Genomic DNA, 13,668 nt, shown 5'->3' on the forward strand with positions numbered 1-13,668 from the left:
CGATTCCACATCTGGAAGAAAAGAGAAAAATTGATTTCCCGCCTTACAATGGTCTCTGCAACCCACCTAAAAAGGTCAATTGACAATCCTCTGGACAGCAGTATGGAGTCTGTCGGGGGAAAGATCCGACTACCTTGGTAGATCTCTGACGCAGGTTGTCCCCGAGAAGAGCACAGTGAGGGAGGATCTGTAGAGATCCGCCCACAACCATGCAGTTTCAGGGATGATACGGGCCAGAATACATTTAAGGCCAACATAACTTGGAGTTAACCTGAAGATTGTGTCTCCTCCTTGACCGTGATGGACGGGCATGTAGAGAGATGGTCTGGCTTGGATCTGTCTATAGCATGGGGTCTGTTGCACATACTAGGGATGGTATGGACCACAAGGAAGGAGAAACAAAGATTCCTTGAAGGGGCAAACAGGGTCCAAGACAGGTCACCCCTGGATTCCACAGATCCCCAGCAGCCGGGGATCGACGATCCCTTCTGACCTCTCAGTATGTCGATAGGACTTTAGTTCTATGAACTGATCAAGTGACTAGAAGACCAGTTGATCTGCCCACAAAACCACTTTCCTAGAGATGGGGAGACGTGGGGTAGAGTCTTTAACACATAAAACATTAGAACTATGGTTAGTCTGAATGGGTTACCACAGTCTAGGGAAGTGCATAAGAGTCCAAAAAGCATTAAAATTGTGTGAAGAAACTTCCAGCTCTATGAGAAAGAAATGAAGGATGCATCTTTCCAGGGATCATGCTCCGTAAGCCCATGGTTCCCTAAGAAGGCTCCCCAACCTGTAAACTAAGCATGAAAAGAATCCAGTGACTAGTTCATGAATAGAAGAACTTCCTTTCCAAAGACTGCGTTAGGATAACTATAAGTATTTAAATAGATGAGAGACAAGCACTCAGTGGAAACTTGTGCTGTCAGGAGGCTGACATCTGGCAAGGACAAGGAAGGTGCTTCCTGACTCAAAATCCCGTTCAGCCATGAAGATTGAAGGAAGAGGCTGTCTGTTTACGTCTATCCACACGTGGGCATGACTCACATTGATGATCATGTAGACTGCAGCCAAGAGAGCAAACTAGCAGAAGGACATGCAGAATCGCAGGACAATCACGCGATCCCTAGATGCCAGCTCTGCGGACTTTATGACTGTGAAAAGCGTCGGTATCCGTGCAGATTCAACAAAAACCGAACTGATAACGCCAAGCGTGGACTCAGACGAGCGATATCCTTGTACAGAACAAAAATTAAAATTAAGTATATCTTAGTTTAACCAGACCACTGAGCTGGTTAACAGCTCTCCTAAGGAATTTAGCCGAGAGGATAGACTTATTTTTACGTGGCTAGAACCCCACTGGTTACCTAGTTAACGGACCTACAACTTATTGTGGAATCCGAACCACATTATGATTTGAAATGAATTTCTATCACCAGAAATAAATTCCCTCCTAATTCTTCTTTAGCATCCCGGAGTGGAGAGACCAACGCCAGTCAAATAACACTCCAAAGAGAAAGTCACCACTCAAAGAAGCACAGAACAAAGACATGCAGAACTGTATGCAGAAAATTCTGAAAAAGCTTATAACTGCTTAAAAAACAGGAATCGCACCTTACAAGAAAGCGTTCAACAAAGAACACTGCAAGAAGACCATGATAAGTAGGGCTTTAACTGTTGACAGGAAGGAAACAGCAACTGTCAACATGTAAATCTTCAGTGGAGTGAAGAGCCAAAGAGCTTACTGCATTCAGTCTTCAGCTGAAACTTGGAACTGAAGGAAAATTGGAGGACACATTGCCAAAACCTATTAGGTCTGTCCAACCACGGCCAATGACTTGGACGCCAGAGCTAGAGTAAGCTCACTCTTAATATGCTAGGCACGAAGGGAAGGAGGGCAAAACTTTGTGGACCGTATGAAGCATAGATTCTTGGCAGAAAACCTCGAAAATCCGAGAGATGACTGAAAGTTGACAGAGTCTGGCCAGTGCTCTGATGTCAGTCAGAGAAAAATGATATTTTATGATAAAATAAAGTTTTGTACATGCTACCCGGCAGATATATACTTAGCTATAGTCTCTATTGTTCCCGACAGAATTTCAAAATTCATGGCACACGACAGGTAGGTCAGGTGATCAACCATTCCCGCCCCGCTGGGTGGCGGGAATAGGAACCATTCCTGCTTTCATAATCAGATTTTCTCTTCACCTGTCTCCTGAGGGGAGGCTGGGCGGGCCATTAATTTGTATATATCTGCCGGGCAAGTATGTACAAAACTTTATTTTATCATAAAAAATATTTTTGTACATGAAACTTACCCGTCAGATAGATATACTTAGCTGAATGGCACCCTGGAGGAGGGCAAAAGAGACAGAAAATAACTAAAACGCGAAAAACAACATATGTTGTAGGATAAACAAAAAACCATGGTTCTTACCTGATTGGGCAGAAGACTTTATGGATACTGTCTATGAGTCTGCATGCCTCTAAGAGCTTCAGCGCGAGGATGTGACCTGTGACTGACAGCCCTTCTGGATCGTGCCAATGGGAAAACCCACTAACATGGCCGAGCCTGTTATGGATCGTGTCAAGGGATTAACCCACTTACAAGACAGAGCCTACTACCTGAATCGTATCAATGAGGGCCATCCTCTTACATGACAGAGAGGTGTAATAAAACACAGGAACATGACAGCCAATCCCGACCACCTGACCAATCCTAACCTTGTTAGTAATATGAGATGAAAAAGGGCATAATTCCATCACCCTTTTTCAACCAACCATAAAAACACACACCACCAAGCCTAAAAAAACTAAATTAACTAAATTTCGTAAGTTGCTTCAGCTCTGACCCAGCACCGAAATCCGCTGATAAATGCGCTCTAGAGAGAAGCACTTATCATAAGTCACACTTAACATCTACTCAAATAATGAGATCACGACGTTGAATTACACTCCAGTATGTTGCCTCTAAAATAGACTGGAGGGACCAAGAGTCTTGTGGAAAGCAGAGGAAGTAGTAACGGCTCTCACTTAGTGTGCTTTCACTCTAAGAGCTAAAGTGCTCATCCTCATGAGATATAGAAAAGCTTTTTTTTTTTTGATGTCCTTAATAAAAGGACAGCGCATTCTTTGAGATCGCCGTGAAGTGAGATTCTGACAGAGCACCAGCACTTTCAACCGATCCTCCCAGAGATTTCTTCTTTTCTAAGTAAATTTAAGGCTCCTGACAGGGCATAGAGTCCTCTCCAACTCATGTCCGTCACAGAAGAAGAACCTTTTAATTCAAGGTTCTTGGCCACGGTTTAGAAGGATTCTCATTCTTACGCTAGAAAGAATGGTTTAAAGGAGCATATGGCAAATAAACCTCCCTTAAAACCAACTTTGCCGTCTAAGGCTTGTATTTCACTTATTCTCTTAGCTGAGGCAAGGGCAAAGGGAAAAGTGACTTCCTGGTGAGGTCCCTGAAGGAAGCTTGATGAGGAGGTTCCAATTTTTAGACATTAAAATTTCAAACTATGTCTAGATTCCAGCTGGGAGGTTTGAAGTCCTGAATTTTGGCGTTTCAAAGGCCTTATAAGGTCATGAGGTCTCTGTTTTCGAGATATTCAGATCTCTGTGTCTGAAAACCGAAGATAACATACTCCTGTATCCCTTAATTGTGGATACAGCGAGGTTGCAATGTTCCTCAGGAAGATAAGAAATCAGCAATGTTTGTCACACATTTTCTGGAAGAGGATATCTTATTGGTCCTGCACACCATCTTCTAAAGACCTCCCACTTCCGACTGGTAGATTTGAAGGTTGAGGATCTCCTGGCTCTTGCAAGCCGCAGCTTGTGCGAAAAACCCTTCGCTCTCTGGCCAGACCTTCGACATAGTCTGAAGGCAGTTAGACTGAGAGCAGGAAGATTCTTGTGGAATCTGTTGAAGTGGGGCTGTTTGAGAAAGATCGTTCCTGTGTGGAAGCGATCTTGAAAAACTATCCATTCAGTACCTCCTGAACAGTCTTGAGCTGGCCAAACGGACTACCAGTGTCGATCTCGCGCCCTCTCGATGATGCAAACTTCCTGACCACTTCCCTAGGATCTTGAATGGGAAAGGCATATCCGTCAATCCTGTCCAATCTAGGAGAAGACTGTCATGCAACTGCTCTGGGGTCGATATCGGAGGAGCAGTAGTTTTCAAGCTCTTGCATTCCAATGGGTTGCAAAAGGTCGATATTCGGCCTTCCCCACAGGTTCCACAGTCTTCATGAGACCTTCTGAATGAGGACCACTCTGTGGGAAGGACTTGATCCTTCCTGCTGAGAAGGTCCGCCCTCACATTCCTCTCTCTCCTGTACAAATCTGGTGAGGAGTCTGATGTTTCTCTCCTGCCCCAACACAACGTTTTGCTGCAATGTAAGGGGAGAAGGAATGTGTTCTCTCCTTATTTCCTTATATAAGCCAGGGCGGTAGTGTTGTCGAGAGTTCACTTGGACTATTGTCCCTACAAGCCAAGGAACTCAATCTGGATGAGAGCCAAATGAACTGCTGATAGCTCTTTCTTGTTGATGTGCCAGCCTTCTGGTCTCCCTCCCAGGTGCCTGACTGCTTCTCGAGCCCTAGTGTTGCCCCCAATCCCGACTCCGGGGGTCTGAGAAACAACACTAGGGTAGGGCTCAGTAACTGAAGAGACAGTCCTTGGCATAATTTTTTAGGTCTAACACCAGTTGAGATCTGCTTATGTGTACCAGAGATGATTTTGGAACAAAATCCGCTAAGTCCTGAGGATTTCGATCCGAGATTCCTTCAGGAAAAACTGAAGGGTCTCAGGTTGATTTCCCAGAGACTTAACTGTTCCAGCGGAAATGGTCCTGGCAGACTCATCCACTCCCTTCGCTGAACAATGTTTCTCCTTAGAAAAACTGTCACCTTTTCTATGTGCAGCGATCTATTCTCTCTTGGGATGGAAGGGGCTAGAAAATCCCGAGAATCCATCAGAATCCCCAGGTAAACAATGCTCTGCTGAGGAACAACCTGGGATTTCTCGTGGTTTTACTAAGAAGCCCAAGGGACTGTGTCAGGTTTAGGGTCCAGAAAGGTACTCAGACAACTGTCCTTTGATTGGACCGAATCAGCCAATCGTCGAGTTACTGATATCCCTCCACTCCCTCTAAGTGAAGCCAGCGTGCCACATTCCCAAGAATGGTCGTGAACTTAGGGGCGTCGAAGACCGAGCACAGGGACCTGAATTGAAAAATCGTTTCCTAATCACTAACCTCAGGAACTTTCTTGACGGAGGGATGGATGGGAACGTGAAGTAAGCATCCTGAAGGTCCAGGGGACACCATCCAATCCCCTGGACGAAGAGCTGCAAGAACTGAGGAAATTGTCTCCATTTTGAATTCTTCACGTATGAAGAATTCAGCGCCATCCAGAACCGGTCTCCAACCTCGAGGTTTCTGGAAACCAGAAAAGACGGTTGTAAAACCGGGGAATGGAGGTCTTGAACCAGTTCTGTGCAGACTTTTTCTAACATTTGTTCCACTGCTAGAAAAGAGCCTGGTTCTTGATGGGATCCCTGTAGCTGGGATAACTCCCTCGGGTTGATGGTAAAGGAGGACTTTCCCTGAAGGGGATAAGGTGCCCCTTCTCAAAATGGAGAGGGACCAGTCGTCAGCCCTCTCTGTGCCCAGACCTCTGACTGTGGAGCAGTCTGGCACCCACTGTCGTCTCAAGTACTCGTTCTTCATTTGGTCCTTCTGGATAGAAGTCAGAGGAAGACCTTCCTCTCCTCTGGTCTTTTGCTCCTGAAGGAGGGTCTGGATGAGACCACCTCTGAAAGGGCTCCTGAGAGGGGCCTTCTCCTTCTGGCGAAGGGGCGGCAGGTCTGACCTCTCAAGACTGGGCCAAAGGTCTTGTGTCGCCTTTCAGATAAAGCAGAAATCTCCTTCACCAAGTTTGAGGGAAAAGGTGAGAAAGTGAGGCAAACAGACAGAGAGGATCTCTGAAGAGAGACCGATTTAGAGAGGAAAGAGCTTTATCACTGACCTCTTCTTAATAGCCAGTCCGAACAGAGGCGACTTCCGCTGAACCGTCCTTCACCGCTTTGTCCAGGCAAGACAAACACACTGCTGAGACCCTCCAAACACAGGAATCCTCCCGAAACCTGTTGGCCACAAAGCTCCAGAGACAGTCCAAAGTTAAAGACTTCACAACTCGAGAAAAGGCCCTTGAAATGGTGTTCACAAGTCCCCGAAGCCTTGGCGAATTAAGGGAAAGTCTCCTGGAAGAGTCTACCAGATTAGAAAAATCTGAGCCAGCAGATGTGGGGAGTGCCAACCCATAGGCCTTGGTCTCATACCACATTCTGATTTTCCTGAAAAAGCCAAAGGAGGGAAAGAGAAAACAGTCTTGCCTGCATCCTTTCTTAGACTGCATCCACTCTCTTACTCCTTTAGTCTTTCTTCTTGGAAATCGTAGGACGCATTTTGACAAAACTTAAGAGTGGTCTTCAGAAGCCTTGGTGCTGTCCCACAAAGATCCCGGAGAAGGAGGGGCAGCATGACAAAAGAGAATCTCCAAACTCCTGAATTAAAACCTGTCAACCTCTTGTAATCAGAAGCTTGTGATCTTAGGAGAATCCTCTTCTGAAACTTCCTCCAGCCAGAAGGCGGAGGAAGGCTAAGAGAAGAGGGCATTTATCAGAGAAGCGCGCCTGGAAGGAGAAGCACTTTGTCCACTGGAAGAGATGATCCGGAGAATGCTTCTGACTCTGACTGGCGCCTGTCAGAGAGGGGGTCCGTTCACTGATGAGAGCCTTCCGGAGAGAGGAGGGCTGGAGGAACTAGGGCTTGGTAGGAGAGCAGGCGCCTGCCCGGAGGAGGAGCTTGGAAGGCGGCGTGGCGCCTGCGCCAAAGGAGAGTACAGTGAGCGCGAGGCGTGCCTACCAGGAAGGCGAGGCGCGCCCTCCGATGTGGGCGCCCTGGAAGAAGGCGCCTGCTGGAGACTGCAGGCGCCTGTTCAGCAAGAGCCTCTGACCGAAGAAAACTTGCTGGACGAAGGAAGCTTGGCAGGAGAAGAGCCACGAGTTGAAGCCCGGGACTTCCTGGGAAGTCTCTTGACTTGGGAAGAAAGTCATCCTTCCTACGAAGAGGCTCTTTAGCAAGAGATCCAGCAAGCGCTCGATAACTGCTCCTGGAGGCCGATCAAAATCTTCTTGGTCCGAATCTTCACCGATGGAGAGGAGGAGGAAGATCTTCGAGTCCTCTTCTTCCTGACAATAGGAGAACCTTCCGGGAAGCGCTCAGGGCTAGAGTCCAAACGGCCGCACTCAGGAGCCTTCCAAGATCTCTTCAAAGGGCGACTCCTCAGCGAACTCCAGCCCGTCTCGGAGAAGAAGCAGCAACGAAACACTTTCAGGATGCCTTTTCTCTGGCGATCTAAGGCAGCCTGGGGGGACGAACAACAGGATCTGCCGGCGGCGCCTGATCGTTGGGGATGCTCTACATCCTCCTGCGGCCGACATTCCTCCTCCACTGGTCCTGGGAGTTTTGGAAGAGGTCTAGGCCTAGGAGCAATCGGGCCGATCACTGGGCCCCTCCACACACTGGGGACACTACATATCACTATCACGCCTTACCTTCCTTCATCGCTTCAGTTGCGCATTTCAGCCCTAAGAAGTTCGCTTTCGCCGCAGCCATTTCAGAGGGCCCAATCCACAGGTTGATGAAGGAGAAGGGGGCTGAAACCAAAGGATTTAGGAGAGTCTAATGTTAATTTTAAATCATGCTCCTCAGAAGAGACCTACTCGAGCTTCTGGAGGAAGCCTTCCTAACTCTATCCTTTTCAAGCTTCTTCCAGATAAGAAGACAAAACCTTCCATTCCTGATCAGACAATTTCTCACTCCTTGCACCTATTGTCCAAGAACAATCATTCCCCTACACTTCATACATACAAGTGAGGGTCTGCGAAAGCTTTGCAACTCACCATACATTCTTGCCTAGCACACACACGGAACACAGGCTAAAGCTTGCTCTGATCAGACATCTTAAAATACAATCCAAAAGCAAATCCAAAAACAGTCCACAATGGCGTATGCCAAACCAAAGATCCAACACGTCACCAAAATCAATTAAAAAGATCCTCAGCAAAGCGAGAAAATGAAAATCAAAGCAGAACCAACAACAGATGCCGAACCAGCGACAGAGAAAATCTGATTAAAAAGCAGGGAATGGTTCTATTCCCACCACCCAGCGGCGGGTATGGTTTGATCACCTCACCTGTCATGTGCCGCAGGTTTTGAAATTCTGTCGGGGCATTCGGAGACTATAGCTAAGTATATATCTGACGGGTAAGTTTCATGTACAAAATTGGGGTTTTCATTTGAAAAGAAGTAACAAGAAGGTAATGGGAACTACAGAGAGGAGATCAATGACAAAAGAAAAAATAATTCAATAAATGAATCAATACATAGGAACTCACATCAGCCTTGAGAGGAAGAAACAACTGGCTAGCAGCTATGATAGGGCCATTACTAATTAGATCTGTCACAAAGAATTAATCAAAAGTATCAGTACATATTATTACTAATACATTGAAGATCAGTGATGTATATACCACCCTGGTTTCATGACCAATGAACTTTTCTTTCTGTGCCTGTGATACAGTAGTGTCCAGTACTTCATCTTGGTAGCTAAAGACAATTATGACCCTTATCACACTTGTCTGCTGGGACCTCATAAAGTGATTCACATACATTTATCACTGAAATTATCAGAAGGAACTGAAATAAAAGAGAAAGACTGGAATGGGTTGTAGACTGACTAGGTATTTAAAAAGCTTAGTTACTGATTAGGCAGGGTTGTTCACAAATGTTGTTTCTAGGAACTGAAAGTTAACAACCTGTATGTACAGAATTTCTTTTGCAAATAAAACTTGTAGTAAATATCTCTATAGGTTAAGTAGTGACTGTTCGATTTTACTCCCCAAAACTGCTGACATGGTATACTGCTCTTCCGCTAGACTTCTCTATGAACTCATCATAAGCTGTCCCTAAGAGGAAAAAAGCCACATCATTCTGCACATAATTCTTAAATTTACTGATACTAATAAGAGGCACAGACATGCTGATGTAAGAGGTGAAGTCTTACTTTGGTAGCATATATGGCTCGCAGTGAGGCACAGAAGCATCTCATTGAAACAACAGTATGGTCCCAGAGAGATGAAACAAAAGCGTTTGAGTCTCTCATTAGACTGATGATTCCTGAATTCTTACCATAACCCCAGGAAATATGAACATGAGAGTGATTCCAACCATCCGAGTACCAGACAAGGAGGCTGTGATACTTGCTCATATGCTTTGCCATGGAATGAAAATCATGCGAGTCAGGTTTCAATCCAAGGCTTGTCTCCAAGGCTTATAGGGAGCCTAAGTTAGGAGGCCACAGGCCTGGAAGGCCAACATTTACCAAGGCTTCTTACTGGCATAGACAGATTAGTCACAACCAAGAGATCTATGCCCTTTGGTCAGAAGGCCTGGTTCAAGGAAGTTAGCCTTTCACCACAAAGAGGGAGAAGTGCTTGAATGGACGAAAGATGATGAGGGGGTTCACAATCAGTAAGTGTAGATGAACCAAGCACTGACTACATGGTACACACTATGGTTATCAAAGACATACCAGAGTTATTTAACCGTTTTGCTGCATGGGGCTGACCTCCTCAGTCATCAAAATATCTCATCCATGACATGGAACTGATCTCCTCAGTCATCATTATTTTGGTTCTAGTTAGGCAGCTCGTAGTAGGTAATGCACTTCACTCATCATTTTAAGGAGCTTCTGTCTATATTCTAGCAACAAATGGCAACATTTGATACCCAACTTACAGGATAATCTCAGGACAAGGGCTTGACCTTCAGTAATCATCAAAATGCTATAGAGGGAGAAGGTTTCTCCTGATGATGAAGTAGTACAAAGGCTTTTATTTGGAAATGACAATAATAGTAGTAAACCTGAACTATCAGATAGTTCTGATAGTGACAGTATTGAATATGGTGATGTTTAATATATAATAGTTATAGACAAACCTACCTTAGATAATATTTTGACTTCAGGTTTTATCAGCAATGAGCATGGATCAGAGAAGTGACAGAGAAGGAAGCAGATTTGTCAAGCACTGGAGGCAGTGTGAGTAGACAAAGAAAATGTGATAAAATTTTTGAATGGAAGACCATTACAGATTCAGTTCATAAAAGATCGGTGCTCTGAAACTTTTATTGGGCATAATAAATTCACATTTTCTACAGAATGCCAAGTCTATTTTTTATTTTTTTGTAAGGTTTTCCAGATGAAACTTTTGGCCAAGAGCAAGCATTCAGAGTTTGTAATAAATATTTTCAAACTGAATAACAAAAATGGTATTATGTTATTCCATGCTTTGTGAGGTATCACACTGATATGAATCACCAGTAAGAGTGACATAATTTAGTATCTGAATAATTGTCTATATATCATTTGCATATTTTATCACTCTACGTACTACTATGATCAAACATAACATAATAGTAAAGTGTACTATTATAGCAGTAATGTATATAACAAAGAATCAAGTACAAATATAAAAGTGAGAAAATTAGTCAGTTACACAATTAGCAGGACACTGATCTCATCACTAGTGGCGATAAAAGGCTGGCAGTGAAAAAGTTAAGTGACGTCATTACTTAGCAGCCACTTTGTTCCACTTATCAAGATGCATAGGCATACTTAAAAGGACGGTTTATAATTTATATGAATCAACTGGGTTTAATACAAAAGAACACCTGCAAACTACAAAATGAAGTGGTACCTTATCATCAGTAATACTAAGGGCATGAGGTTCAGTACGATCTATCTTCAGCACACGAAACTTGGTCTGGGTGTTGTTTGAGCCAATAAGATAGAGTCTCTGAAAAACATGGAGAAAAACTGAATATGAAGTCAAATCACACTGGGAATAAGTATGGGTATGTAAATACTTTTATATAGCTTATCAGCTTATTTTGGTCTTATATAATTTTACAATAATCCAAGAACAATAAAAATTATATCAAAACTTAGTAACAATTTTTACTTATTAGATATAAATTTTGAAGATTTCTGCATGTCCAAAGAAGTAAGAGCACTAACTTATGACTGTGCATTATTTTCATGGATGTTTGCAAGATATGACATATTTTAAAAGTAATTTACATTTTTTCTAACATACACACCTGAGGTCTTTACTAGGGGAGCTGGAAGTTTAACTTAAAACAAGGTGGAGGTTGGCAGTTGGCTACTGATGGAAGGGGAGGAATCCCCTCCATCCAGTTGGTATGCATTCACTTTACCTTTTGACCTAGGAAGCAGAATGAGGGGTGGCTAGAGGTGGGCCATTTATGTGAAGACCTCAGGTTTGTATGTTATGAAAAATACAAATTACTTTAAAAATTTGTTATTTCTTCCTACATGTACACAAACCCTCGGTCTTTCCATAGGGGAGACTTACTCCTTAGTGGGAGGATTCTGAGCAAATCTCTGAACTGACTGCCTCACCTGGGGCCTCTTTCCTGGTCATGTATGATCAAAGGAAGGAGACCCATTCCTCTGATATGTTGAACATGTGTGATGTTCAACTGCCAGACTTCTGGACCTTCTAATAAATAGAAGGTGACGTCACTGAATTGAAGATAGGCTTGGATGAACCCATATTGTCAGGGACATAAAAGATGAAGATAACCAACGGGTCTGTTCACTGTCAGTCCCTCTCTCCCCTTGCTAAAGAGAGGGTAGGAGTTGCATCTATTAATCCAAAAAGAGCTAAATTATAGACAGGATACCCAGTCATCTAGGACACCTACATGCACACAAGTCCAGCACGTAACAGTTTGCTAACCACTCCTTAGAAGGGTATAAAGAGAAGGTAGGGGGCCACACACACACACACACACTCACACTCTTTTGCAGCCATACTCCTTAGGTGAGATGCTACCTATCCTCAAAAACTGGGTGATCTACATGACTGCTGAGCAGCCACCACAGAACCCAAGGAAAAAGAGTCTGAGGATTTATGGGCAATGCCCCAAAGGTAAAAAGGAGGCAAATGCGGTCTGTTGTGGCCACATTCCCGTACTTAATACCTGTCTGACAGGTTCTTCCTAAATGCTAGGGGCAGACCAATGCCCAACCTTATGAAATCTCGCATGGAACATATTGTTGTCTATCATGTCAGCTGTGCAGTACATCTGTTTGATCATACATAAAGTCAAACGAAATGGAGCTCCTAGACAACACTTTTTGGCTGAGCCGGAAACAAAAACAAGTTGTCAGCACTTAGTTCAAGGTGAAGTCTTAAGTGGTAACGCAAAAAAGGCTTTTGGGCACTTGGTAGCCTTTAGGGTCCTTAGAAACGGAATGCTCATAAACTGTTGATCATCCAATGAATCAGGCAGAACGATGGGAAGTCGTAAGCTCAAGACTTGAATCATGGTTGCAGAAGACGTCTCCTGGACACCAACAACATATGGAGTTCCTAGGTCACTTATCCAAGTACTGACTAGCCTCAATGTTTCTAACCATAGATGTGAAAGACATCTCCTAGACATCAACAGCATTCAGTGTCCCAGGAGGTCACCTATCTGAGTACTGACCAGACCCAGTCGTTGCCAAACTTCACTGACCGGACAAGAAGCGATGTTTTCAATGTGATATGGTCGATGGCTGTTATGTCTACAGTCCGTAAAGACAGAGCTAAACAGTAACAGCTACGGTGTGTTGAGACTGAAAAACTGACCTGACTGTCTTTCTAGGTCAAATAATTCTTCATAACGTCGAGGTGCCAAGACCAATTGTCACTAACATCAACCATAGTGACTGAACCTGTCTGTTATACATCCATCTTCCCTGGACTGTGTCTGGTTGACTGCTACGCTGAGTGTGCTACTGCAAACCCTTGCACACACCGTCAACTGAGGAGATGATAGGACACCAGCCACGGACATGCATTTTCATCTTCGCAGAGCAAATCTTTGGCTAAAAACAATTGGAAAACTCCAGTAACGTCAAAAAAAGTCATGGCCATGCAACACTGTGGCAAGGGCAAGGCTACAACTGCCTACCCTGGGCCTCTCTCTTCTTCCTCGTACAACGTAAAGCAAAAACAAAGTCGTGCAACATTGTATGGCCGTGAATTCTTCCTTCCTTGGAGAGAGTATCTTCAGCTTAGACGTCCATAAAACTGCAGCGGCATCGCTGAAAATGGAAACCAGGAACTGTTCTTGAAGGAAAATGTGGGGATGAGAAGTCCTAGTACATTAGGAATTACTCTGGCACTGAGGAAATGCTCATCCATGTCCCAAAGGACAACGGAAGGATGGGGAAAGACAACAATCTGGGCGGGAGCAGCACTGATGGCAGACACAAGGTGGGGAAACACAGTTGTGGCCTATAGCAAAGACAAAGGAGAAGGATCGACTTCTGCAAATTCAATGTCAAAAGCAGGGGGGGATGAAGTACCTCTTGAAGCTATGACACATAGCAATGAAGCACACACACCTGAACCAAAACAACTGGCTGAACGCGGCTCACTGGCTGCAGCTCCGATTGTGAGTCATCTTCTTCCAGTCACAATGTATTCTTCCACCCAACATTTCTAGAAGGGTAAGAAGA

The 13,668-nt window shown here is 44.3% G+C and overlaps 1 protein-coding gene across 1 annotated transcript in view; it reads right to left on the reverse strand.

Annotated features, from left to right (window-relative positions):
* The window catches only part of FIG4 (polyphosphoinositide phosphatase FIG4), a 147,008-nt gene that overhangs the window by 122,962 nt on the left and 10,378 nt on the right, over window positions 1-13,668 (reverse strand). The window contains 1 exon segment of the mRNA XM_067099669.1: window positions 10,784-10,930. Coding sequence (XP_066955770.1) covers window positions 10,784-10,930 — 147 coding nt within the window.

This window comes from Macrobrachium rosenbergii, chromosome 55 (genome assembly GCF_040412425.1).
Source record: "Macrobrachium rosenbergii isolate ZJJX-2024 chromosome 55, ASM4041242v1, whole genome shotgun sequence".
Taxonomy (NCBI): Eukaryota; Metazoa; Arthropoda; class Malacostraca; order Decapoda; family Palaemonidae; genus Macrobrachium; species Macrobrachium rosenbergii.